Source organism: Phalacrocorax carbo, chromosome 2 (genome assembly GCF_963921805.1).
Source record: "Phalacrocorax carbo chromosome 2, bPhaCar2.1, whole genome shotgun sequence".
Lineage (NCBI taxonomy): Eukaryota > Metazoa > Chordata > Aves > Suliformes > Phalacrocoracidae > Phalacrocorax > Phalacrocorax carbo.
This window is the reverse complement of record NC_087514.1, coordinates 2,858,972-2,886,218: the sequence shown is the minus strand read 5'-3', so window position 1 is coordinate 2,886,218 and position 27,247 is coordinate 2,858,972. Positions and strand designations below refer to the sequence as shown.

Sequence of the window (27,247 nt, the reverse complement as noted above, 5' to 3'; positions counted from 1 at the left end):
ATATCCTTTTTGCTGTGGGGGTAAACTGAAACTTGTCCAGGGACAGTAATACCACCACTGAAAAGTAAAATCAGTTGCTGACCAAGCAGGTTAGGTTAGAATAACACAGAAATCATCACCTTCAAAGCAATGGTAAACCCATCTCTTTTCTTTAGTTTCTCCTTCCTTTATCTTCTCCTTCCTTGCTTCTGCCATGTGGCTCATAAGCTGATGGGTGATTATCAAGAGCATTTTAGCTGTTTATTTGGAACTGCAGCAGCAGGGAGAGGCCTGAGTCTGACACTGCATCTGGGGCAGGTTCTCAGCAGGAACAACTTTGGGTGCTGCCGCTCAGCTCCCTGGAGAGGTTGAGATAAACTTTTGTGGAGGATCTGTGAGGGTTTCACTGGTTGTTTTATTTTGCCTGCCCATAGCAGATGCACTAGAGGAATCTAACCTTTCTTGTCACACAGCTCCTTCTCCACGTGGACCTTCAGTAGGTCCCAGTATGCAGCAGTGGGAATGGTGGTTTTCAGCCTTTCCAGGAGATGTGACTTCTGGCAGCATGGTCACCAAAATGTAGGAGTAGCCACATGGTTCCCAGAGCTGAGTCTGAAAACATTGGCTGGAGGCCATAGTGTTGCTTGAAATCACTGCACAGGGACAGCTGAATGACTCCACAGGTGCCATTTGTATGTGGGATTTATGTTTTTCCACTCACTTGGGCCACCATCTCTGCTGTTTCATGTAATGGAGTCTCTTGCTTGATAATCTTCATCAGGCTAAATTTCCCCAGGGACACACACCCAAGCCCAATGGCAGGTGAGCCAGGTAAGTCATCTTCATGGGCAAAACCCAAAGCAGTAAAACACTGCAGAAAAAACTGTATAGAAATCTTATCCCAAACTGGAAAGGAAACTGTGTCTGGTAACAGCAGCTTGGCTTAGGCAGAGCCTTTTTTCATGGCATCTGCTCAGCTCAAGAGACATAATCTGAAGGACAACATTTCTTGTTTGTTGTAACTCTGATTTTTCCTTGCTAGAGGCAAAGGACCTGGTGATATCCTCCTCTCCGGCACAGACAGGGGAGATTTCCTCCATCTGTTAGATTTGGCCAGGAGCTGCTGTTTCATAAAGGGAGGAAAAAAAAAGCCAACCCGAGTGTGGTGGCAAGTGCTTGCAGAGGAGATTTCCAGGTCCACCCTGTTTGGATGGAAGGGGACACCCGCTGTGCTCTGGTAGACCCTCCTGGCTGTGTGGTGCTAAAAGCTGTGGTTGCTTACAACCTGGCATGCTGGGGGTGCTGGGGGTGTGGGGCTGGATGGGCAATGTGGCAGGACAACATCTAAACCAGAGAAGGGATGTCACGGGCCTGACCTGGCGCTGGAATTCGGCAGTGATGGAGAAATGCAAGAACAATCAGAGATGTAGGCAGACTACATTTATTCCTGGGGAATGAAAATTGGCTGAGGAGCCAGCTGAAATCCTGCCATCCCACCTGGCAGAGGCAATGCAAAACCATCTCTAACATTTATGAATATGCAGATTGGGCAGATATGTGTCCCCTAGGCTGGGAAAGGAACAGGCTGCCCAGAGAGGCTGTGGAGTCCCTTCCCTGGAGACATTCACCCCCCGCCTGGACGCGGCCCTGTGCCCCTGCTCTGGGGGTGCCTGCTCAAGCAGGGGTGGGACGGGGTGAGCTCCAGGGGTCCCTTCCAACCCCCGCCAGTCTGTGATTCTGTGGTTCTGTGGAAGGAGTGGCCGGATCCTGCCCTTAGGTGCAGAAATATGTGCCTGTGCAGTCCCATTGATCCATTCTGGATTTCCAGCATCGAGCAGGTTCAGGATCTAGCCCTTCAGCTGTGTAACTGTTAGTGGTATGACGAAACACATGTTCCACATGACATTCAAAAGTCTGAGTCTCATTCTCTGCGGCCCCTGTTTTTCATTAAAAATAGCCTTTTTGCTGCAACCACCAAGCTGAAATATCCTGTGCATGTGTGAAAGCATCTGTATTCCCCGCAGGCCAAGCTACAATTCATTGCAAGCTGGAAGAGCACATCGTCCTATAGATACCTGCTGCTGCTTGCAGAGACTGCACCCAATCCCCCCTTTTAATGGTGGTTCAGACATTCCGTATCTCTGAGTCACGCATCTCACCCAGTGACATTTTCACAAGTCTCAGATGTTCAAACCAAAATGCTTTGGGCCATTTCTTTAACTGGTGCCATTGCCGTATACCCATTGGCCTCCAAAATGACCTGCTTCTATACCCGCTGAGATCCTGGGTTTTAGGGGCTGTTAGTGATTCTACCCTTCTCAGTTTTACTCCTTTAGCAGCTGCTAGATGCTCCAGAAACTCCATAGCCAACACCTTCTCCTTCAGTTTTACTGCACTGAGACACATTTAACCTGTTTCAATGGGGTTTTTGAATCATCCCTTTCTACTCTTCGCTCTGGTCCATTCTGTCATTCCCACCACCCCAGCTTGCCTGAATAATTTTCATGAGCCTCTTATTTTCCTTGCCTCTCCTGTTTGGGAGACAAGTATAGAGGGAAGAGTGTGTAGCTCTGGTGAGACAAGCTTGCGTGTTAAAACCTTGGCCCACAACACTGCAAAATCTCTGCATTCATTTTTGTTTCCCCTTGGTTACATTGCAAGGTGCTGTCTGACACATTTCATGTTCTAATTAGAAGTGTTGGTCACCTGCTTGTCTTCCCACTACTGCCAGCACTGCAAGATCATCCTCCCCATCCATACTTGAGCTTTGTTCTTCCAAAATCTCACGTGCTTGCCTTCACTTGCAATTGAAATGTCTCTGTGTTTCCTCCAAGGGCACTATTCCTCCAGCCCTCATGCTAGCTTCTCCAAGGCACTGGGTATTTCAGCAATGTGTCATCCTCACAGCATTTATACAGCTGGGATGTAAATCAAGTCTAGGTCCTTTGATCCTGGCATTACTCCTGACCCCACTGTGGGAAGCAGGCTGCTGAAATCCAACCAGATTCCCACTGCCTTTATTCTGTGGCTTCCACCCCATAAAGTTCAGAAGCAAAAACCCAAAGCAAAGCATCACTTCCACCAACTTTGCCTTGTGCACATGGGACCCAGCTTCTCCCTGCTTTATTCAGAACCATGGTTGATTTTTGCATATATTGAGGGCAACTGCCCAGGTTAAATCTAAGCCATGCTCTGTGTTAAACGGAGACAGACCTGCTTCTCTGCAACACCTCCTCCAAAAGGGAGGCAGCCTCCCTGCTGCAGCAGAGTGACCCCAGCATGCCTCTGGAGGCAGTCTTTGCTGAGAGAGGCTAGGGACAAGCTGGAAGGGTCATGCATTCAGGCACTAGACCTGATTTCCTTTAATTAGGATGAGCAATAACAGCTCAGGTTTGTCATATCTGTCAGGGAGCAAAGGAAGTCGTGTAGCTCCTTCGAGACTAGGACCAGTCATTAGGAGATGTCACTAACATAACTGGTAGGAGGAGGTCCGAAGCGCCAGGGTTGCATTTAAAACATTTATTTTGCCCATTTATCTTTCCTTCCTCTCTCCTGCCTGCTATGTCTTTGTCCATCCCTCTATCCATGCTCATTGGCTGCTTCTGGGATATTCAATCCAAGGTTTTCCTTGCCACCTTCCTTGCTCTGGGCAGCTGACAAAGCCAGCCAAGCTTCACATCTACCCCTTGTTGCCCAGCCCCTGTTTGTCCTCCCAGCTTAAACAAGTCTCTGGAATCACTGCAGATGGAGATTTTGTGTGTTCTTGTGGTTTGTATGTTTGCATGAAGGGGACTTAAATCAGAGCGGCTGAAAGGGCATGGATATAGCCAGCAATGGGTACTGGGAATGGAGCAGGGTTTGTGATGTGTCCCAAATATGGGACTAATTTCACTTGCCTCCTAAGCAAACTCAAGACACTGGATATTGGAATGCTAGTTAGAGATTGGCATGGTTTTTTAAACTGAATCTCACACAGGAAAGTCTCATGACTTTGTAGCTATTAAAAACATACGATCTGAGTCCTTTCTATTCCAGTAGAGCCAGACAACAACAAGGCGTATGCAAATATCAGGATGTTTGTAGTCCTGATGTCCAGCTATCCGTGCCTTTCCCTTGATGATGGCCAGTGGGTAACTGCTTCATTCCTTTCCCTCCAGCCTGTCACCTGCAATCTGTCGGTTCTGGGAAGGTCTGGAGGAGCTGGCATGACTGGCTCCTAGGTTCCTTAAGTCTTGCTTTTGGGCAACAGTAATGGGAAATAATATAATCTCACAAACTAGATGGGTCTCTTCCATGAAACAAGCTGCTGAGTATAAAGTCTGGCTCCTGGCAGGGACTCTCTGAATCATTCCTCTCCCTCCTCTGCTTTCCCTTTTTGGATGGCAATAAAGACTCCTGCCACCACACTGAAGCTTCATTAACCTTTATTAATTTTCTCAGGGTTCCGGGATGAAATTTGTCACCATTTCATCTCTTGGCAGTTTGTACTTTTTGAAAAGATGTCTGACTGTTTTACCTCCTTGGGGAAAAAGATCCTCTGTCTGATACTTGCTGTTTGGAAACAAATTGGTTGCCAGATCACAGATTACTTGGTCTCAGCTCTGCTCTCTGCTATTCTGCATGACTCCAGTGGAGTCAGCTGAGCTCTCCTGATTTACAGCAGGCAGCACTGGTGGGCGGGATTTGGTTGCTGCTGCTTGGTTGTTTCTGTATTTACTAGGGAGGGCACGTGTCAGGGTTACAACATGCCCAATACCATGAAGAAGGGAAATTTTAGTTTCCCCTTTAGCATAATCAGGGCTAATCCACATGGGATGCAAATGCAGAGCTGGCAGAATCGTGCGTTTGGAAGGAACAGGGACAGTAGCTGTCTGTCAGGAGCTGAATTCTTTTACTTTACCATGGATGCATATTTACCTTCTGATCACAACACCATGGTCTTCAGTAGGAGATTTTCAGTTAAGACATTAGGGTCAGGAGCCTCGCTCTTTCACCTGAGTTGGAAAGGTGCCCAGCCACAGCTCTGTTGGTACGTAAGTCACTTTGTTGATACCAGACCTTCATCTCTCCTTGTTGCTGGTGGTAGGATTAAGTCTGTGAAGGAGACATCCTTTTGAGCTATCCCTTTCCTTTTTGCCTGCCCTCACCTGCCTGTTCTACTCAGCATTTTCTGGTTACCTTGCAGAGCATTGCTAAGTAGGTGTTGTCTGAAAGGCAGAGTGCTCCACCAAAAAATATTGCCAGTCATCACTATAGATCTCAAAACACTGCTAGGGATGGTGGAATTCATTGTCAGCGCATCTGAAAAGGCTAGACCCTCCACAAGTCCAGTATATGAGTACAGACACCCTAGAAAACCATTGCAATTGATCGAAGAGCAGACATAAGGGATCATATTCTGCATGGTCCCAGGTCTTACTGAGAAACAAGGGGTTGAACTGCCAGCCAGTCTGAGTCTGTCAGGATGGCTCGGTGCTAAAGCCTTGGGGGCTGCAGGTGACCAGGGGTGCTGGGGTTGGAAAGCAGGTGGTTGTGTTCAACCGAATGTTGCAGGTCGCTGTTGTTTATACATGTAACCTTTGTAGTGAAAGATCTTGCAGAGTGAACCAAGGTGTATTTACATGACCCATTACCTTGCCATAGCCAATGGACGCTATAATTCCAGAAGCCAATCGCTGAGGTCCACAGATAACAGAAAGCGAGAGGACACGGATGAACTGCAGCACTACGGGTACCCTGCACCTCAAATAGGTAAGCTCTGACCTACCACAACAGCCTCTGGCGCTGGCACACCGCCTGGTCACTGCATTTCCTGGCTGGGCTGACTGCATTGACTCGCTTTGCTGTTTTAGTGACCCAGCTAATCAAATCTTTTCCCCCCAGGTTAGCATGGGCTTATCCAACAAGGCACATACTTGAGCAAATGGTCAACACCCGGTTTGATCCCATCCCGTTGCCCTACAGGGTTTTGTGTTGTTGCCATTAGAGGAGAAGGCAAGAAGGGTTAGACACAAAGCCCTAACAAGACCTTAGACTCATAGCACGTCACAGACTGCTTCTCATCACCCTGCCTACTTCTAAGTCACTGCTTTGTCTAAACAGTCATGGTTCATTAAGCCAAAGCTGACCTTACTGCGATACAGCGTCTTTGCTGATGTCCGGGTCATGCCTTCCCGTTGACCGTAGGAGGAAGTGTGCAGGGCATGATGGGGAGAGAGCTGCTTCTGTCACTGGGTCTTTAGTGCTGTGCAAGGACTTGTATCTGATAGGTTCTGCAGCAGGATCTTCCATCCTCCTGCAACAGAAGGGTGATCATATGTAATAATATCAGAGACTGTGGTCTGGGAAGATGGGAATGAGTTGGACCTAGATCTATGTCAGGCCTGATCTGGAGAGGTTTTGAGCTGTTCCTTCACAGCTGCCTTTTGTGGCAGAAGCTCAACAGATCATGGATCTTGGGCAAAGCAAGGTGTGCTGATCCTTACTACAGGTTAAAATCATTGCCCAGTGAGCTTGAAAACAGTTTGTGCTCTAGAAAAGCTTCAGACAGGTGATTTTAAGAGCTAGAGCTGTGAAATAGATTAGAAGGGAGAGCGGGTCATATTCTGGTGTAAATTAGCTGTGCTTCATCCAATGCAGCAGGACATTGCCAGTGTGCAGCTCTGATGGTGTGGAGGCTCTGGGGGTGGTCGGGCAATGCCTGGGCTTGTGGCTTTCAACACAAAGCAGAAGACAGTCTGAATTTCCTTGCTACCCTGCGCTGAATCTGCTCCCTCCAGTGGAAGCAGCTCTGCTGCCTGCAGGATCATAGGCAAAAAGCTACAGAAGAGGGAGGGCATTTGCACCACTATAACCTGGTGAAGCTGAGCTCAATCTCTCAGTCAGACATGTCCAAACTGGGGGGAAGAGAAAGCATTCCAAGACAGGTCCTGTGATGTCCCCCACTGTTCCGGCTCTGCCTGGTCCCAGGTGCTTCCCCAGTGCTTTGTTCCAGCCTGTAGCTCAGCCATCAGGTTTATAGCTTGGCATTTCTTCCTGCCGTGCAGCTGGATACTGCTTCTGGGCTCAGTGACATCTCTGTTGTCTCCTTGCCATCATAAGCACTGCTGTAGCATGGCTGACTTGGGCTGTGGTATCCCTGAGTGCAGCATGGGCTGGGAGATGCGCGTTGTCCTGCTGCGAGCTTGCCACATTCCTGCCACTATCCCAGGAGCAGCAACTGCAGCCAAGTTGTTCAAAGAAATCAGGATGGAGGACACGTAAAGACCAGGCAGAGCGTACAACCCAGGAAAGGATTTAGAGGGAGTCTTTAGCTGGGGATGCCAAAGAAAAGCCCATGTCTTCCCTAGCAATTAACACAGTCTGTAGGGGATAAGGCATTTCACATCCACTCAAGACATGGAAAAATATGAAATACAGAAATAGCTGAACCATAAGGACTAGGGATGAGGGGATGGCCCTGCCCAGTTGAAGACTAGTATTTCCTCCTGCCAGCCCTCCACAGCCCTGGTGTCCAGGTCCTGTTGGCCCATAGGCTCTGGCACAGTTGTGCTCTCAGCTGCGGTGCTGCTGGCTGCCCACGTGTCTCTCCCAGCAATAGCACAAGAGTGAGATCCAACCCGGCAGGTCCTTGGCACAGGCCCTCCCAGCTCAACCCACAGACTGCTTCCAGGAGGTCTTTGCCAGCAGCAGGATGTCAGCAAAGAAGCGGCTTGCACGTGGTGAGATATCAGATTGACAGACAATGCCAAAAATAAAAGGGATCCTGGTGGAGAGTTGACAGTTCTCTGTAAGACCAGCTCGGTTACTCTCAGGGCTGGCCAGGAGCTGGAAAGGATCCTGGATTGCAGTGCTACATCTCCATGGAGTGGTGCCCAGTGTGTCTCCTTCTGCAGCACCTTCTGGGCCCTCTCCAGCTGCAGGATGGGTGCTGCAGCTGGCTCTGTGGGAGCAGCAAGCCTGCAAAGGGTCATCTTGGCACCTGAAGTGAGATCTTCACCCTTGTGAACTCCTTTGGGACACTCCTGTTAATCCCCAAGCTAGCCTGGAGCATCACAGGACTAATCAAAGGTCAGTCCTAAAAAGACGTCTGTCTACAGGCACCAGTCATGACGGAGGGCCATGCATGGCCCCTTGTCTTCTGGGGGTGAAGGCCAATTTGGTGGAGTGCAACTCTGGCAAGTCCAATTATAAGACAGTACTGAGCTGTACTAGGGGGCTTTCAAACCTGATAAGCATGGTAGACTTCTTGCCCTTATATTAAAAAACAGAGCCAGGATTCACTGGCATAAATAATTAGAAGATATTGCATCCAGCAATTTGCATTTGCTGCAGTCTGACCCACAGAGGTGCAGAAATTCTTCTCATCTATAGTTTTGGTGATGGGCAATATTCTGCTTCTCTTGGATGGAGAATGAGAGAGCTTGTCCTGATGCCTGAGAGCATCTCAGAACTGGGTCTTGCATGGTTTGAAGATCAGTTGAATTTCTGCAAGGTTTGAGACTAGACTGGACATAGTGTCCCTATAAACTGAGATAAATTGCTTAGTTCAAACTGGCACCAAACCCAAAGGAGTAACCAGCACTTGGAAAACAAACTATTATTTGTATTTTAAAGATAGACATTGGTGCAACGTGAGAGACGATAACTGAGGTTTACCTCTAATCAGAGATATTTCTACTGTGAAAGGGCAAAAGCCAAAAATACTAAAGAAGGGGAAAGAGGCAGAAGAGGTGGAATTTGGTTCATAGATGCCATTCATTCACCTAGTGACACAGTAACTCTTGTCTGGACATGGACCTTGCAAACCACAGCCAAGGCTGAGTGGGGCAGTGGTGGGATGGCACTTCTCCAAGCCATGAGCTGCTGATGGAGGAGGCCACTGTGTCTCTACAGGATTCCTCTGATCCATCTCTGGCCTCTCAGAAAGACTTTTCAGCACAGACTAGCATCATTTCACTATCAAAAAATGGCAGCTCCCTGCCACTGAGGCACTTGGTGCTGCTGGGTGCAGCACTGGGGAGGCTTTCAAGGTCGATGGAGGGGGTTGTCTGGGCAATGCGAAGGCATTGTCTGTCAGTGCAGCATCCAAGCAGGCTAGGTAGCAGGAACGGTTGGGATTTGTGGGCCAAAGAGACACCTCAAGCAATCTGGACCATTCTGGATGGCAAATGCTGAAATGACGGTACCAAAAAGGTAACTTACTGGTGGTGAACTCGGAGTACCACAGGGCGGGTTGTCTGACAAAGCCAGCTGATTTCCTTATTGGAAAGACAGTGAAATTACCATGGAAATGCAGATCTCCGCATACCAGCAGATCTAATACTTGAGAAATAGGATATGGGAGTAGTGTTCTCTTGAAGCCCCAAGGCTTCACAACCCAGAGAAAGACCAATGGTCCATAACATTTATCTATCTGGAACAAGCTGGGTAGATTAATAAAACAAAACACAGAAGCAAGGGGAAACAGTATTAAGCAACTTTGGCTTAATGAACAAAAACAGTAACGTCTGATGATAATCGCTGCAATGGCATAGATGAGGTGAAGAAAGATTCATTCTTACCTCTACCTCTTTCTGACTCCAGCCAGTAATCAAAGGAATGAAAGTCTGTGCACTTTGCATCAAGGACAGGTCATCCTTTAGACTTTTTCCCTTCAACAGGCCTGCACATATTGATTCGCCAGTCTCCAATTAGTGGGCATACTTTTAACTACCAGCTGCATGAACGACTGGAGACATTCAAAGTAGATGTGCTGAAAAGCATGACACATAACGAATAATGCAGATAACTACCAAAAATCCCCATGAGCAGATTGCTGAGAGCCATAAACACTTGAAATCCTGCATAAAATTCTGTTGCATGCAGAAAACTCTCCTTAAGACAATAGTAAATAAATACACCACCTTGAGGAAGAAAAAGATATGCACAGCTTTAGGTCAGCTGAGGTAGTAATGGGCAGTTTGGTGGTCTCAAGCCTTTACAGTCCCCATCATGGTTCCTGTAGTGACACTGACTTTCGTGCAGCTGATTTATAAACCCTTACAAGCAGGCTGAGTTCTCAAGCTGTAGCAGCCCACGGCTAGAGTCTCTTTCATGCTTCTTGTTGCTGCTGGTCAATCCAGTATGACATCTACCATCCAGTTTTCTTTGGGAATAGGGTGGTGGTGTGGGAAAACACATCCAAGTGCTGGCTGCAGCTCAGGCTGTGCCCTGTTGTGTGACCCCTGAAGCACCTGCTGCACCCAGTGCCACGATCCTTCTTATATCATCCGTAATCTGTGAGATGCATCTGGTTATGATGTGTCATGGCAGAGTCTGATGCTCTGAAGAACTTGTTACTAGAAGGACATGCCCCTCTATTATGCATCCTCAAAGATGTGTTTGTGTTTATTTGTGCCATATGCCTGTGTCTGTGTACTATACATACCAAATGTTACATTCTAGGTTTATCATGTGTAATTACTAGTAACCCATTAAAAATCTAAAAACCCAAACAATGCAGAGCTCTAATTAAATGAAACAGAGTAAGCTTTTGTTTTCATCTGGGGGAGAAAGGCATTTTCTCAAGGATAGACTAATGTCTATGAAACTAATGGAAAACTGTCCTTTTCCCACCCATGTCACACTTCTGGTGACATATCTGGTGGCTGTGACCTGGCTGAAATGCCCCTGGCACAACCATCTGCCTGCAGGGATATTAATGACAAAACGAATATGTCTCAATGCTTTCCACTCCCATCTCTTGTTCAATGGGATGCTTTTATTTGCCTTTCCAATACAGCCCCATCAGGTGAGCAGTTGACAGGGGTTGTGCAAGGCCTGGGAACAGTCAGTCTTGCTCTCAGAGCATCTACAGATGAAAAAGATGACCATACAAAGCTCTGTGGGATTACTTCAGCCAATGTGTTTCCCAGGCACTGCCATCTTCTATTTTGTCTGCTCCTCCACTGCCAACCTGCATTGGAAGGAGCTGTGAGAAGGCAGGAAAAGGAGTTGAATCCTTACAACTGCTCTATTTATGGACACATTTACTATATCTGTCTAAACACTGTTACTTAATTAGTACTGTCTCTGAGTAGATGATACATAGCCCAGCTCACACAGTTCTGCAGTGGCTATATCACCTCGTTATCCATGGTGGAGCCTGCCCTACCCAGTGCCCTGATGCTTCCACAGCATCCTTCCTTTTTTTTAAAGGCGTGTGTGTTACAGCTCTACACAGTAACCCATAAAAACTTTCAGCCCAGTGTCAACCCTCACGTTTTCTCACCTTGCATCCTTCTTTTCACACCACACATGGGACACATTGCACAGCTTCACAGATCACCAGCAACTGGTGAAGTGCAACTTGGAAAACACTGCCCCAGAGATCCAGGGACCAAGGATGCCACGTCCTCACTTTCTGCTCCAACCCCAACAGGTGACCCCGCGGCAGAGGAGTGGTCCCCGTGGAGCGTGTGTTCGACCACCTGCGGGGAGGGCTGGCAGACCAGGACGAGGTTCTGCGTGTCGTCTTCCTACAGCACTCAGTGCAGCGGCCCTCTCCGGGAGCAGAGACAGTGCAACAACTCTGCCGTGTGCCCAGGTGGGCTGAGCGCTCCGTGTAGGCTTGGGCAGGAGGGGAAGGGATTGACCGCCTCTGACATCTCCACTGTGATATCGACTGGGAGGGAGATGTTTGTTTCCTCTTTCTTCTCTTTTCACCCTAAAGCCTCATACAGAGACCCTTCCTAGACAAAGCACCATTAGATGGGCACTTGTTTTGCATGGCATGGACAGTTCAGTGCTTCTTAAAGGCAATGAACGCAGTACATCTGAAAGGTGTGTACTTTTTGGGGTGTTTCCAAGCATGGGGCACACTGGGAAAAAGAAGCACCAGTTGCTCAGATGCCAACGCTGGGCATACCATTGCAAAGTCAACATGAAAAACTCAGGCTGCTGGTATGTTTATGAATTGAGCTAGCCATCATCTCTGTTTTCATACTCCTTCTTCCACAATTTTGATGAAAAATTACAGCCTGGAGACCCTGGACTTTATTTTGAAGAATTATGCTATTAAACCAGGTGTGTTATTCACGACTCCCTACCAGCAACATCATTGTTTAGAACCAGTCTTACAATGGTGAAACCACCAATCTGTTTTCCCATGCTTTTTTCTGCATTGCCTCCTCTAGTTATCTTTTATCATGCAAAATGCTTGTTGACAATTGAAAAACGTTAGGTTTGAACACCCTTTCCTGATACTGGTGGATCAGTCACTGTTAGCAACAGATGAAGGACTGGAAAAGTGCTTGGGTTTGGGTTTCTCTTTTTTTTTTTTTTTTTTTTTCCAAAGCATTATTGATTTTGCATCAGCTTCTCTGGTAAAGCTGGAAGGGATGAAGTCCCTTAAAAGAGACCAGTACACTCTTGTAACATTTGGCCTCTAGATATTACATTGAGTAACCTTCCATAAATAACCTAGCCAGATTAGATTAGATTATATTGGAGAATATTAGATCAATATAGATTAGAAGGCTTAAGATGCTTAATTCCAGGAGTTGCATATGATGGCCTGAGCACTAATGGAGCATGCTGCCCATCCCATTTCCTTCTTTCAGGTCTCCCTAGCTTTGCCCCTGTGGTGTCGCTGACATATGATAGCAACTAGTAGCCAGACTATAGCTTTTCTGGGAGCCTGAAAATGCTTTGATGATTCAATGAGAAAACGTGTTGAGGGAGGGAAATAAGGGTAAGAAGTGACAAAATGATGGTGAAGCTGCTTCCCAAAGGATAGTGGGGATTTTTTTGTTCCTCTCTAGCAAATTGCATCTTTTGCTCAAAAAAATGCCCTTTTCTCTTGGCTCAAAAATCTGAAAAATATAGGGTCAATTAAAAGTGCATTGTGATATATTTCAAATAGACCGGAAAGTAACAGACACTTGGCATTGATATCAAAGCATAAAAAATTACACGATGTTCCTTGCACATTTTGGGTTGTTCTTGGCCTTCCCACACTCACTTCTCACATGCTGCTCATTCTGGGTGGGAAGATGCTGTGCTCTGTGGGCTCACTCACTTCTCCAGACCTCCTTTGGAAAGAAACTTACTTCTTCTGGTTTGATTGCAGTGCACGGCACCTGGGACGAGTGGTCTCCGTGGAGCTTGTGCTCTTCCACGTGTGGAAGAGGGTACAGGGATCGGACCCGCACATGCAAGCCCCCGCAATTTGGTGGGAACCCCTGCGAGGGCCCGGAGAAGCAAACAAAGTTCTGCAACATTGCACTTTGCCCAGGTAAGGCAGTTAGAGATTCAAAGCCTTCCCTCCAGCAGGTCTCCCCATCTCTGAAGATGCCCACACATGGTTTATTGAGCGCATCTGTAGCTGCCTCAGCTGAATCAGCACAGAGACTGCACTGTCCCGAAGAGGATCCTCTATGAGGAAAGGACACACTGGAGGAGAAACCTAGAGGTGCTTTGTGGGGTTATTCAGCTAAACATTGTCTTAGGTTCAGATTTGCTCTGTGTAATAACTTTCAGAGAACACATTATATGGGATGGATCTGGACTGGCTTAGCTATCAGTACTATTTCCAAGATCATCTTAAGCTTCTCACTCATTATCTCCAGTGAATGGTTTAAAGTTATTTTGCCTGACTCGGCTTGTTGTTGTGCTGGAATTAATTAAGTTTTGCTTGCTAGCAATATACGTGCATTAATTAACTATATATGCAAGTTTTCTCTGTACCTGATACTGCTTTGGTGGCTGAGATGGATTAAGAGACTCCTGAGAGCCTTCCACACCATATTTTAGTACTGTTAAGCACCTTTTCCTTACCCCTAGATTTAAATTCCAAATGCCTCTCCCTGACTTTTGCTTTGAAGCACCAGAAAGAAACCTCAAGATGAAATGGCTTTTAACACTGGAAATCCATTAGTGCTCCTGTGGCTTCCTTCCCCTAAACCAGACGGACCCTGGGTTTACCACAGGGTCCCCATTAATTTAACTCAGGGTGTCCTGGTGAACATGACCTGAACACAGAGGAGCTCCCCAACACTCCCTCTCTTTCCCAAGGTAATGTCAACTGACATTTTTCCAGTTTAATGAGACTCATTATGAGACATTATTATGTCCCCGGAGGAGGAAAGGGATTGTGGGAGTGATGAGAACTTTGTGAAAACATTTGTGAGAAGCCTACTGGCATTTTCCATCCAGTTTTCACCCCAGGTAACTATCCTTGCATTTCTGGCTGTGGTCCAGAAGACTCTACTCAGAATAAGAACTTCCCAGACACCAAATAGGCTCTGTCATAAAAAGACAAATTGAAGAAGTCAGACCTGGCATTGCTTGGGCAATAAAGCATATCCTGAGCTAACATTGATCCATAATTAATTTAAATACAAATAAATATGTGAATACACTGCAGCGAAAGAAACAGTGGTGGAAAAGACAAGCAGCCCAACTGCAAGACTTCAGCTCTAATTAATGCCACAAAGGCAATCAGTGGCTTTGCTGCGCCAAATGAGTGCAGCGTCGGGGGACTCATTGAAGCACAACAATGGGCACCGCTCAGCGCTTGACACACACGGTCATATCGCTTATTACCGCCCTGCTCTGAGGATTTATTGCTACAACTGATAAAAATGCTCTGCTGCAGGGACAACAGAGCTTTTGTTCCTCCGGAGCTGAGCTCCAAGTCCTTCGGAGAGAGAGAGGGAAGGCAATGCCAATTTCTGCACAGACGACACCAGCCAGACCCCAATGAACGTTTTTGATAGACTCACACTGAGGTGTGACAATGGCACCGAGCGGCCTCTGCCGCAGCTGTGATGGAGAGCCCTCCGCACCCTGCCCAAGAGATACCTTTACAGCAGCGCACGTGGCTGGAGGTGCAACATGGTCATCTCTGTTTCTCCATTTTTTTAATCTCTATTTCTCCATTTTTTTAAAATATCTTTGGAATTACAGTCGATGGATAATTAACCTCTCATCTCAAAGGAAATGACCTGTTCCCTATCTGGCACTGAACGAGCAATTTATGGATGTGGCTCTCTTTTATTTTTGCAATTCCAAACGCTCGCACTTGTGGTAACCTGCCAATCACCACTGCCACAGCAGCAGGTAGGGACTCGGTAAACGCAACAATTTTGGTAAATATAACCTGATTTTTTTTTTTTTTTCAAATGCAACTTTTACTTCGGTGAATGCATTCTTACTTTTCCAATATAGGGGAATACTAATGAAGGTCAAACACCATCAGTTCATAGAAACTAACAGCACTTCCTTCAGTTGGAAAAGCCACAGTAATTTATATCTGGTAGGATCTACTTTGTGGGGTTCTGGATCATTTCCAGAGAGGAATCACCTGCCAATCACCAATTCTAGGATTTCCCTGGCATCGACATGATGCCTTAAATTTATGCACAATGGAAACATCAAGCTGCGATTGCTAAAAACAAGCACCTTTTGGAAGTACCGTTATGCTTGCTTGATTTTTCACACCTTCTGAGCTCATCTGTTCCCCTGTGAGTTAACAGCTGCTCACCTGGATGTTTTTGACATTTTTTTACGTGGTTGCAAACAAAAGGCTGCTCAACTGCAATGGGGATTATGTGGGGCTGTTCAAGTCTTCGCAGATTACACAGGGGACCAGGCTGCATATATTTTTCTTGGACTGACAAACAAAGCCAAAGAAAATGAGCTGCAATCTACGGCAACATGATCTGAGCCAGAATTCAGACTTTTCAGGGATTCAGGTTGCTTTTCTGAGTGAGAGCTAACAGCTAGTGAGAGCTAAACAGAGCATGATGACTGCTGCTAATGAGAAAAAGGTGCTCCAGGAATAGCAGACTGGGTGATGGATCCGCTGATCAGAGACCAATTATGGTGTGACTGCCACAGTTGGGAATGCCTCACACTGTACTACGTTAATAAGATGTATTCATGTTTCTCTCCAACCCTGTCCCTACCATAACCTCTCTTGTCCCTCCCTCCTCTATTTAATTATCAAAGACAATGCTGTGAGAGACATATCAAGCCTGTCAGTGTTAATTCAGCCATGAGAGAAGTACATTGACCACACACGCACACTCTGCTTGTGGTCTCCTGTTGAAGCACACCTTTGCTCCTAGCATTTCCCGGCTAGCAGCGTGAATTACTGTGAATAACACTGTGATTCGAGTTCCTTGTGAGTGCTTTAATGAAAAACAGTATTCGGATGCTTGAGAAAGATCCCTTCCTGCAGACTGGTGCATTGCTTTGGTGAAAAATGGGTTCTCTCAAAAAGTGCTGATTGCCCAGAATGGAAAATGTCATGGTAATGTATTGATTCCTTCAAAATTTTCAGTGAAAACATGATCCATGCTCTCTATTTTGACGTTATGTTGTGATCGGCAATATTATTAGTTTTGACGTTTATGTTCGAATGTGTAAAATCAATAATTTCAACTTTTATAGTGTCATGTAGAGTATGGACATAAAAATTGAAATGTTATGGCACTTGCATCCTGCCAAGCCATAACATGCCAGTCGGAGGTTGCAGAAGGTCCCAGCAAATTGTCCTTGCCAAAGTTGTCTGAACTTTTTCTTGATGGCCTTTGCCCTCTCTCATGTTCCATGACTCTGGGTTGTCATTCCCTGCCTCGGTCCCTTGTAGGCACAGGCCGGAGGCTCTTGCACACACCTTCTTCCAGTGGGAGCGATTTTCACATTCAGTTTTGTTATCTTTCTTTGGGCCACTCAGTGGACGGCAACTGGAATGAGTGGTCGAGCTGGAGCTCCTGCTCTGCCTCCTGCTCCAACGGCACGCAGCAGCGGACGAGGGAGTGCAATGGACCCTCCTACGGGGGAGCTGAATGCCAGGGACACTGGGTGGAGACCAGGGACTGCTTCCTACGCCAGTGCCCAGGTCAGTGATCAATAACCTTTTCTTTCTCTTGCGTCATCCTCCTCTGCAGTCCCAGGCAGACTTTCGTGAAATCCCCTCCTATTTTCTTTGGGGAAAAATTGCAGTTTTCAGTAATACAGTAGTAAGGAGGTTGTGGGTCATAAGGATGGACTGTGCAAGCCGAAATCCATAGCTGGCAAATGGTCCAGGAGACCCCAGAGAGTTGAGTGATGACCCACAGGGAACATGTCTTTCTAACCTTACATACCAGTTTTCAGTATGTGTTTAAAAAAAAATAAAAATCAATGAAATCCTTTCCATGCCTCCACAATGCTTCAACTTTCCTCCTCTTTTTTTTCTTCTTTTTTTTGACCCTATTCTATAATTCACAGAATCACAGAATCACAGAATGGCAGGGGTTGGAAGGGACCTCTGGAGCTCACCCCGTCCCACCCCTGCTTGAGCAGGCACCCCCAGAGCAGGGGCACAGGGCCGCGTCCAGGCGGGGGGTGAATGTCTCCAGGGAAGGGACCCCACAGCCTCTCTGGGCAGCCTGTGCCCCTGCTCTGGCACCCGCACAGGGAAGGGGTTTGTCCTCCTGTTCAGGGGGAACTTCCCGTGTTCCAGCTTGTGCCCGTGGCCCCTTGGCCTGGCGTTGGGCACCACTGAAAAGAGCCCGGCCCCATCCTCTTGACACCCGCCCTTCAGATATTTATAAGCATTGATAAGATCCCCCCTCAGCCTTCTCTTCTCCAGGCTGAACAATTCACCACTCAGTTGTAGCTGAAGCAAACAGGGAAGCAACCACTATTGTGTCACAGCTTTGACCCTTACCTATGACAAAGTGTGGCACATTGAAGCCTTAATTCATTTCTATCTAAGTTTTGTCACTTACTTTACTCATCTAGCTGTGCCTTAAATTAATAATAATAACAATAATAACAGCAATAATATTAAAAATTCCTGCTGCCCCACCTGTTGTAGCCAGTATCTTACATTCAGAAAAATCACCTTGTCTTCACACAATGGACCACGGGCTCCAGGAGAGCCATTTCATTCAGGAGAAGCAAAGAAAATAGAAGCAGATACCAGAGCACACCTAACACCAGAAGTCTGCATTTCTCAGACCGACGCCAGCACTATAGTTTCCTCCTTGCTGTGCAAAGGTCTTGGGGGAGGCCGTTGCAAAGGGACTAATTTGTTCAGCTGGTGTGGAAAATATTCTGACCTGGAAACAAAGCTTGAACATCCAGAAGCCTTCAAGACTGATCAACAACCAGTTTTCCTTACCATGCTTCTCTTGGCCCTTTCCCTGGCTCTCCCTGGGTGCTCCATCCCTGTTAGACCACAGGACTGAGAAGGAGTAGATCCCTGAGATGGAGACAGTTTTTCTCCCCTTGCCAAGAGAACAGGGACAGCCAGAAACAGCTCAGCTTTTTAAGGCATTTCTCATACCTTGCTCAGGCGAGCAAGTGTTGTCGTTCTCTCCACTCTACAAGCATAGAAGCCAGCAGCTTTTCAGCCTGGTATACCTGTTTCCTCAGGGAATCCCTATCCTCTCTGGTAGCATCACCCTCTGCAGCAGAGCATAAGCGGTATTTAACACAGGTATTGGACTTTCCTACATGGTCTCTAGTCAGTTTTGGTGTTTACGTATCTTACTCCTTCTTTGCAACTTATGGAGAGCTTAAAAGATGAAAAAGGCCTCACTCATTTTTAGACGACCTTGTCTCACTGATTTCAGAGTTAGTTATCAAAGCAATGTTGGTCATGGCTTCCACTGCATACAGTGTCACGAAGGAAAGCATCAGAGGTTGGTGTTGTCCCTTTTCTATGACAATTTTCTTCTATGTCTTGGACAGGAAGAGGGGGATCCCCCACCCTCCCAGAAGGAGTTATTCAACCCAAGATGACATGCTAGCTCCTAATTAAAACCCTAATACAAACCAGGAGATTTAGGTCTTTGCTCTAGTTCTGTCACTGAGTTGTTTCTCATCTGTGATGCAACAGAGGGGAATTTTTCCCTACCTTGCAGGCTTGTTGTGAGGCCTAATTAACATTTCTATAGTGCTTTGATAAATGCCATTGTTAATGTAAAAGAAGTAGCATTTTGATAAATGCCATTGTTAACGTAAAAGAAGCAGCATTTCCACTGAATCTGTAAAGATGCCGGGACACGATACGATGGAATAAGACAAGGTCCCAAACCTCTTTCCAGGGAACATGAAAAAATGGTGCAATGGAAACAGCTGGAGGAGGGTTTATTTGATGCTTCTTCATGGTTTCTTGCCCAAGGGCTCTGCTGATCTCTCTAAATCCCTGGGCCAGACCTTCTCTGGGAAGGTTCATTTTCCCACATACATTGTACGTCCCAACCAAACGCAAGCTATGGATTTTGGCTGGCAGAGGTGGCTGCCAGGCAGGTTGAATCCCTGCCCACCTGAAAAGTGTTCATGAGCACAGCCCCACATCTGAGCCCAAGGAAAGAGAGGGGGCTGTTCTTGCAGGGGGTGAGGACACTGAGGAGAAACACAAGAGCACCCTTTAACTATTAAAGGGCTGCTGCAATGGGAAAGAGCACACACTGATTTCTTGTCTGTTGAGGACTAGACAGAGATCCGAGGCAGGAGACCTCCCTTCTCACTGAGGCATGCTCTACTCACCCTGTGTTCCACTGCTCACCTTGGGACCTTGCCTCAGAATCACAGAGTCACAGACTGGTGGGGGTTGGAAGGGACCTCTGGAGATCATCTCATCCCACCCCTGCTTGAGCAGGCACACCCAGAGCAGGGGCACAGGGCCGCGTCCAGGCGGGGGGTGAATGTCTCCAGGGAAGGGACCCCACAGCCTCTCTGGGCAGCCTGTGCCCCTGCTCTGGCACCCGCACAGGAATGAAACTTTTTCTCATATTGCCTCCTTCTGTTCCATATTATGTTTGGGAAATGGCAGGCTGTTTCTCTCCTCTTTTTTTGTCTCCAGTGGATGGGAAGTGGCAGGCCTGGGGAGTGTGGGGCAGCTGCACCACCACATGTGGAGGTGGGACTCAGAGACGTGACCGTGTGTGCTACGGCCCCTTCTTCGGTGGAGAGACTTGCCAGGGCCCCAAGGAAGAGTATAAGCAGTGCAATGACAGAAGGTGTCCTGGTATGTACCCCAGACCCTCATGCTTTCCTTTGTATGGCGGGGACAGGGATTTTGGAAAGACCGTTGAGTGTCAGAGAGCTGAATGCAGCAAGGAGTTGTGATCTGGCTGGACCCTGCCCATAACCTCGGCACAAGATACGTCAAGGGTTTCATTTTATTCTTGCTGAAGCCAGAGTAACCATGCTGATTTGAGTGAATATTTGGTAAGTCCCACCAGTCTAGCCTTGACGTTTTTCACCTTTCCATTGCCATAGAGCCATAAGAGGAAAAGACACGCTGTTTGATAGCAAAAATTGGTATCAGAGTCTCTAATCCATAATGTAGTTGAGTATTGAGGATGCTTCAGTGGTTTCCCACCTTTCCTCTAGACTCCTGGAGACCTGCACACCATTTTTAAAAAAGGCAGATGTGTCTACATCTGTCAGAGCCTTACCCAGTCTCACCTTCCTCCAGCTACAGCCATGGAAGCAGCATCCATTTGAGGAAAAGGATGCAAAAGCCTGAATGAAGGTCAAGTGAGCAGTAGGACAGGAGAAAACCTGGGGTTTAATGTGAACAATAAGCGGGAGCAAGTACTTGCAAGGGGGAATGCTTCTGTCTGTCTATCACACATGATAAAGAGGCCAGAAAAAAATGCTTGTGCACCGTTTTTATTTTCTTTCTCAGTCTCACTTGAAGCTCCTGGTGAAATCGCTGGTGGGGAACCAATGACCTGTGTATTGTTGGCAGTCAGACTGCATTGATCGTAATGGGCTCTGATTTTTGACCAAAAGGGTAATTAATTGTCAGAGCATCTCAGTGAGAGACAGGAGAGATTCTCATGGCATCATCCTGGCAGTTCTAGTGAAAAGGGGAGTCTCCCTAAAAGACAGGCTGGAGTTGAGCACAGAGGTAACAGTTTTGGTGGTGATGTTTCTGGGGGTGGATCCACTGTGTTGAGGACAGCTGACCCTGAGAGTCCCTTGCAAACTGCTGAAGATAAAGATAAAAGCCAAAACACTTCAGCGTGGAAGTTTCAGCCCATTTAGCTCAAAGATAACAGAGAAAGAGGTTGTGTGCCTGAGACAGCACATTCACTCTTTCCATTTATGCTCTAATAAAAGACATCACCTCTCCTTAGAAGCTCTGCCTCTCAATTAGCAGTGGCATGTGAAAGTCTCCTCTAACTCAGCCACAAAGCTCTCCCTCGCCATAGAAAATCTTAGCACCGGATTGTCTGGTGGTGTCTACAGAGTGATGCAGATTTAGTTCAGCTTCAGTGTGTGCCAGCTGGGGCCCTGGAAGAACAAGCCCAATCTTTTCTTCTCTTTCTGCAGGGGCTGATGCCTGCACAGCGCTCAAAAGGAAAAGACATGTCTCAGGGACTGAGCCCTGCTATGGTTCAAAGCCAGAAGGGTCTCATTGCAGTTGTTAATTTGCAGGGGAAGGAAAAAGGTGGGGAGTCATCAGAGGCTAAAAATAAACCCGCTCGATTTGTTCTTGAGAAAGTATCAAATGCCAGCATGATTTGATTTGAACAGAAGAACTAAGCTTAATTGGGTTAGTTGTTAAAATCTCTCAGTGCAAATAGGTTACTCTGGTAAAAAGGGTTTTGTTACGAAGAAACATCAAAAAGAGAAAAAGAAGAAAAAAGAAAAAAAGAGGATGAAATGATTCTCTGCTGGCCTGGGAATCGCTTCTGTATTCACTGGCAAGACAAAGCTAGACAATCAGTGTATTTCTAAAGAGCATCTCTGATCCACAGCATCCCTCAGCGGTCCCCAGGGAGACTGCAGGGGTGACGAGATCAGGAAGGTTCGACAGGTCAGAGGTGGAGAAAGGGAGGTCAGATATGAATGCAGTCCCTCTCTGCTTTTTGATGTGCTCTGTTGTTTTGTAGCCAAGGGTGCTAGAAGTTTCCCATCCCACGCTCCAAACCCTCCCTTGAACCACAGTTTGATACGGAGAATCTGTGACCATGGGCAAAGCACTGGTCCAGGAGGCAGGAGTTTGTATTCAACTCCCTGCCCTGCCACAGGCTCTCTGGGTGACCACGTGCTGGTCGCAACTGGGAGACTTAATTTTGCTGTCCTACAGCTCTATGCCAACAAGTTAAAATCAAACTGCCTCTTTTCCACCCATGTTCTGCCTTACCTGCAGAAGTCATAAGCTGTTGGCATAGGGACTATTTCTGTGTATGCGCAGAGCACAGCAGGGGTCCTGCTTGCCCTCCGGGATTTCATTACAATAGCGACTACTCAAAAGGGAATTCTAAGACAGGGGAAGGAGCATCTGTTTCCAAGCAGAAGGCATAAGTTGCTCATTACCAGTGTCTGTTGTGGAGGAATCTATCTTTGAACTGCAGCTGGGGCTGGAGCCACACATTCTTGAGCTTGACTCCGGGAGCAGTGATGAGTAAGCAGCATGTTGGGTCTTGTACAAGTCCTTCAAAGAAGTAGGACTTGCCATGCCCATAATCCTAAGTTTGAGCCTTCCCCACAGCCAGGTTGGTGCTCTGGGTAGTTCCAGAGCAGCAGCGGGATGGGTCCATCGCTGGGTATCTGCTCCATGATACAGGTCCTGAAATGGTCTATATAAGCACATCGCTTGCACAGTCCCTTGTAGAAGGAAGCCTTCAAGGTCATCGCTGCCCCACAGCTCCCTCGGGAAGAACATGAAAACTCAAGGACTCCCTCTTTTTTTATGGCAGATGTACATTTTCCCTGCAACTTTGGCATGTCTGTACTGGCAGCACTGGACGCTGGTATGGGCAGCACTTTCGTGCTTGGGAAGGAAGCTCAGTAGGCAGCTGCCAGGCTCCATGGCTGGTTGGCTTTGGTTTTGTGGCTGCCTTTCCAGTTGCAGGCATGCAGTCAGCTTCCTTTTTATTCATAGCTTTATATGCACAATAAATAAAATCTGTAATCAAAAATCATTAAATATTTTTTTTTCTCCTCCCCACCCTCAGGAGTGATAAATAGCTTTAACACCATCCTCATGGCTCCCTCCACTTTACATGCTGCAAGTAATGAGTTTCTCAGCAAAAAAACTCTCCTGTGGTGAATGTTTTTTACCAGGTCCCACCGACTCTGGGGCCAGCTCAGCTCCACCCACAGACAGAAGCATCCGAAAACCTCCTTCCAAAGAGCTTTTTCTGTGATGTCTCAAAACACATTTTGCAGTCTCCTGGATTCTGCAGCAGTGTTTGGAAATGAGCTGCTGATGGAGTTTCAGCCTGTTGGTGCTCAGATCTTCTCCCTGTGTCCTTGCATAAGATGGCAGCAGACAGAGGGCCTCAATGAAGTTTACCCAGGGGAAATCATCATCTTGTTTTTTCATCTACCACTTGCTTTTTCCTTCATTCTTACTCCAAATTATTTATGCGGAGCCTCATTTTAAACACATCCAATCCAAAACCTGGGTGGTGATTCTGAAGGAAGGAAGGCGTGAAGTCTGGAGCCATAGAGCTCACCCACTAAAGGTGGACATCAGCCCCTTAATCGAGAAAAGAAAACTCTTTAGTAGGGTGTAGCAACAACAGCTTTCTTGCAAAGAGCTGCCACAATGCAAGGCAGGTGTGTTAGTGGGCTTTCCCAGGTTGTTACATGCACATTAATGAGCTAATCCTTGGGATGGACGGACACCCAGTTTTCAGACAGTCAGAGCAAATTCCAGAGGGGTTAAGTGGCTTTGTCAAGGGCCATATGCCAAGCAACCACGGAGCCGTGAGTTCACCTCCAGGCCTCCTGGCTCACATCACGCTGCTGTTCCCCAGAACAAGATCCCTTCTTTCCTCTTGCCATTCCCTTTTCCATATTCCTCCTGAGGAGGAGGCATTACCAATGGAGTTTTTTATTCCTTGCAGAGCCCCATGAAATCTGTGATGAGGAAAGTCTTGGCCCTGTGGTTTGGAAAGAGACACCCGCTGGGGATGCTGCAGCTGTCCGGTGTCCTCGCAATGCTACCGGTAAGGTTGACGGCATGCCTTGGCCAGGGGCTGGCCCACCCTCGGGGTATCCTTCATCCCCTGCCTCCTAGATGAGGACAGCCAGGTTGTGAGAGGACAGGGCAAGGAAATGGACTTCCCTCCCTTCACTCAGAGCTAAATTAACTGTCTCTGGGTTTCTGCCGCCCTTCACTGTTTTACAACAACTTCTTAGTTCATACTGAAGAATCTGAGGTGGTCGCCCATCCACTTACTGCCTAGTCCTGGGACAGCTTTGCAGTTAAGGGTTACTGTAGTATGTTCTCCCCTTTATCTACAAATAGCTCTGCAGAAGCAGGTAAGACTTAAATGAAGTCCTCTAGACTTGGGCATTTTATTTTCACTGCCCATAAAAGAAGCTAGTATCTGAAAGTAGGATACCTGAATTATATTGTCCACTCACACTTGGGTGCTTTCCTCTCTGTCTCAGAAACCACAGAATCTTTCTAAATTTATCCTCAGGTACTCAAGTTGATGGTCTGACCATGGTGGTGTGAATTCATAGTGTCTGGGCATCCAGGTGCTATCTGTTGTGACCACGGTCACATGTTCCCCAAGGGGTGGAAAGCAGCGCAGAGGAGGCTCCAGGAGACATGCTGGTGGTGGAGCTTGTCCTCAGCTGGATGTTCCTCACTCCCAGGCAGGAACAGAAATCGGGGCAGCAGTGTCAGTAATGAACATAAAGGTTTTATTTAGTTTGAGTGGGGTTGTCGGATACAGACAAACCCTGCAGCTCTCTTTGACTCACACAGCCTGGGACAGTCAGTGTCATCCCAAATGCTAGCCCAGAAGAAGGGTTGTATCCATAGCAACATCACTGAATCATTTAGCAGTAGCAATGGGATTGTTGACCCAGCAAAGCCTGCTCCTCAGAGACTCTCCAAATGGCAGCGTAATTGCTTGGGCAAGGAGATCCCTCTCCCCTTCCTCCTCGCTGATATGTCTGTTCCTCTGCATCTCAAAGGCGTGTGGTTACCACTGCAAAACTCATTGTAGACTGAAGCTAAGGAAAGGCCTGGGGGAGGACTGCAAACAGCTTTCAGAGTTTTTCAGCTGACGTAAAGATGGTGCTGTTGGATATTTATTCTCTTTGAGACCGAGTAGGCAGCACAAGCCTCTCTGGCTGGTTTAGTTGCAAGTACCAGACCATGCCACCTGGGGAGGCTCGTGGGATTCCCTGAGCCAGGAATAAAGCTGCCCTCCAGGGCAGAAGAAACCTTCTTTCACCTTGACTAGTCATGTCCGATCTGTTAGGTTTTGTTTTAATTCCCAATTCCTTTTGCTGTCCTGTCCCTCAATAAGAAAAGGCAGAAGAAGACAATAAGAATAATCTCTCCTACATACTTGCACGTGTTATCCAGGCATCTGCAGATGCCCCTGTTGCCCTTTGTGCTGGAAACTGTGCCCACAATGATGCACTGACTACTTCTGGATGACCACCATGAGGGTGCTTGGCTTTTCATCCTGCTGTCCTCACTTCCATATTCATTTCTTTCCTCTTCCAGGGCTGATTCTTCGAAGATGCATTTTAGATGAAGAAGGGATAGCTTATTGGGAGCCTCCAACATACATCAAGTGTGTTTCTATTGATTACAGGAACATACAGATGATGGTAAGGCAGACCGACTTCTCAGCTCAGCAGGTTTGGGATCCCACCAAATGCTTGTTACACTGCTATAGTTACAAAAAAGAAGAAAAGCAGAATTTCCTTGTGAAAGGGAGATGCCAGCTCTGTCCTGCTTTTCTCTTACTCCTTTTGCCTGCTTAATTTGTGAGGCATGGGCACTCCACAGGCAAGGGATGGTTCCTCATTGAGTGTTATAATATCTAGCTTGGAGGAACCCAGGTCCTACCAGGTCTTTCATATTTCATTATCAGTAAGAATCACTGTGACTATATATTCAGAAGTTTAAATATGCTACTTATTTTTCATTAGTCTTAAATTCATTGTGGTGATGAATTTCTGCTGGTCTCCTGTGCCTTGCCTTAAAATGGCGTTACCTTTATGAGAACCACCCTTTCCTGTTCAGGACAAGACACAGTCTGTCCTAAAATAGTTCCAAATTGGTGATAAGAAAACAAGGTTTTGGGATAAAAATCTTCTGTTAGCTGGTCTTGGGTTACAAACAGAAAAATATCTGTGTAGTAGAATAATCTCTTCTGAACCTGTACATAACCTTTCCTTTGTGGGCATATAGAAAATTTCACTTCTACTCTCCTACCATTTTAAAAATATCACAACCTCTCAGGCTAGCAAAGATTGTCAGATTCATCTAATCTTCACTCTGAATTACAAGGAAGGTCAAAAACCTTCCCCCAGCAATTCCTTCACTGAGCTCGTTAACTTGACTTGGACTGTCCCTGAAGTGTTTGTCATTTCTTTCTCAGACCAGGGAACATCTTTCCAAAGCTCAGCGTGGGTTGATGGGAGATGGGCTGTCAGAAGTGCTCCAAAACCTTGTGGAAATCTCCCAGGATGGGACCAGCTACAGCGGAGACTTGCTGTCCACCATTGACGTACTCAGGAACGTGACAGAGATCTTCCGTAGGGCTTACCATAGCCCAACTTCTGCGGACGTGCAGGTGAGCTGAGATGCATATCCTGGAGACCAAGGCTAGGTTTACAGGTGTGTGTGAATGCACAGGGCTCAGGGTTTGATTACCTCCTTTATAGCTGATACAATGCCGATGAGAAGCTGGAGTATTTTCTGCCCAAGTGAAAGTAGGGTAGGAAGGTAGGAAGGCAAGAGCATCTGTTTTTAACCAGTTTCTGACAGACATCTACTTAATCTGCTCTCGAAAATCTTTACTAATAGGTACAAGACATATTGCCAGTCCAATGCTTTATCAGATACAGCAGTCAAAGTGAGGCCTTTGGAAAAAGGCCTTACTGCAACCTGTTTTGCCATTAACATCCTTGGGGGCAGGGGCCTGTGAAATGCTGTGGGTCCCATCGGGAATAGGACCATGAGAACCCTCTTGGAGCATGGTTGATTCTTACATGTTCCCCGTGCATCACTGTGTCCTTCCTAGCTACATTTGGCTAACCACCTCATTTTCCCTCTTTTGTCTCCCTTCTCCAGAACTTTGTCCAGATCATCAGCAACCTTTTATCGGAGGAAAACCGGGAGAAATGGGAGGAAGCTCAGCTGGTATGAACCTTCAGCACCTTCCCTGAAACAAGACAGGCTTTCAGCATAGGTTTAAGGCATGACAAAGGGAATTTCCAAGTGTCTACGTGACCTGATAGCTCTTCTTAGCCATGATGCATTGTGTGCAACATGCACCTGTTT

General features: G+C 46.9%; 1 protein-coding gene across 4 annotated transcripts in view; it reads left to right on the top strand.

Moving 5' to 3' along the window:
* The window catches only part of ADGRB1 (adhesion G protein-coupled receptor B1), a 287,480-nt gene that overhangs the window by 125,874 nt on the left and 134,359 nt on the right, over nucleotides 1-27,247 (top strand). For all 4 annotated transcript variants that reach the window (XM_064441996.1, XM_064441995.1, XM_064441994.1 and 1 more), the window contains exons 4-12: nucleotides 5,623-5,730; nucleotides 11,402-11,566; nucleotides 13,091-13,255; nucleotides 16,703-16,867; nucleotides 19,826-19,990; nucleotides 23,835-23,936; nucleotides 25,460-25,566; nucleotides 26,343-26,537; nucleotides 27,038-27,106. In XM_064441996.1, coding sequence (XP_064298066.1) covers nucleotides 5,623-5,730; nucleotides 11,402-11,566; nucleotides 13,091-13,255; nucleotides 16,703-16,867; nucleotides 19,826-19,990; nucleotides 23,835-23,936; nucleotides 25,460-25,566; nucleotides 26,343-26,537; nucleotides 27,038-27,106 — 1,241 coding nt within the window. The remainder of the gene's footprint in view (nucleotides 1-5,622; nucleotides 5,731-11,401; nucleotides 11,567-13,090; nucleotides 13,256-16,702; nucleotides 16,868-19,825; nucleotides 19,991-23,834; nucleotides 23,937-25,459; nucleotides 25,567-26,342; nucleotides 26,538-27,037; nucleotides 27,107-27,247) is intronic.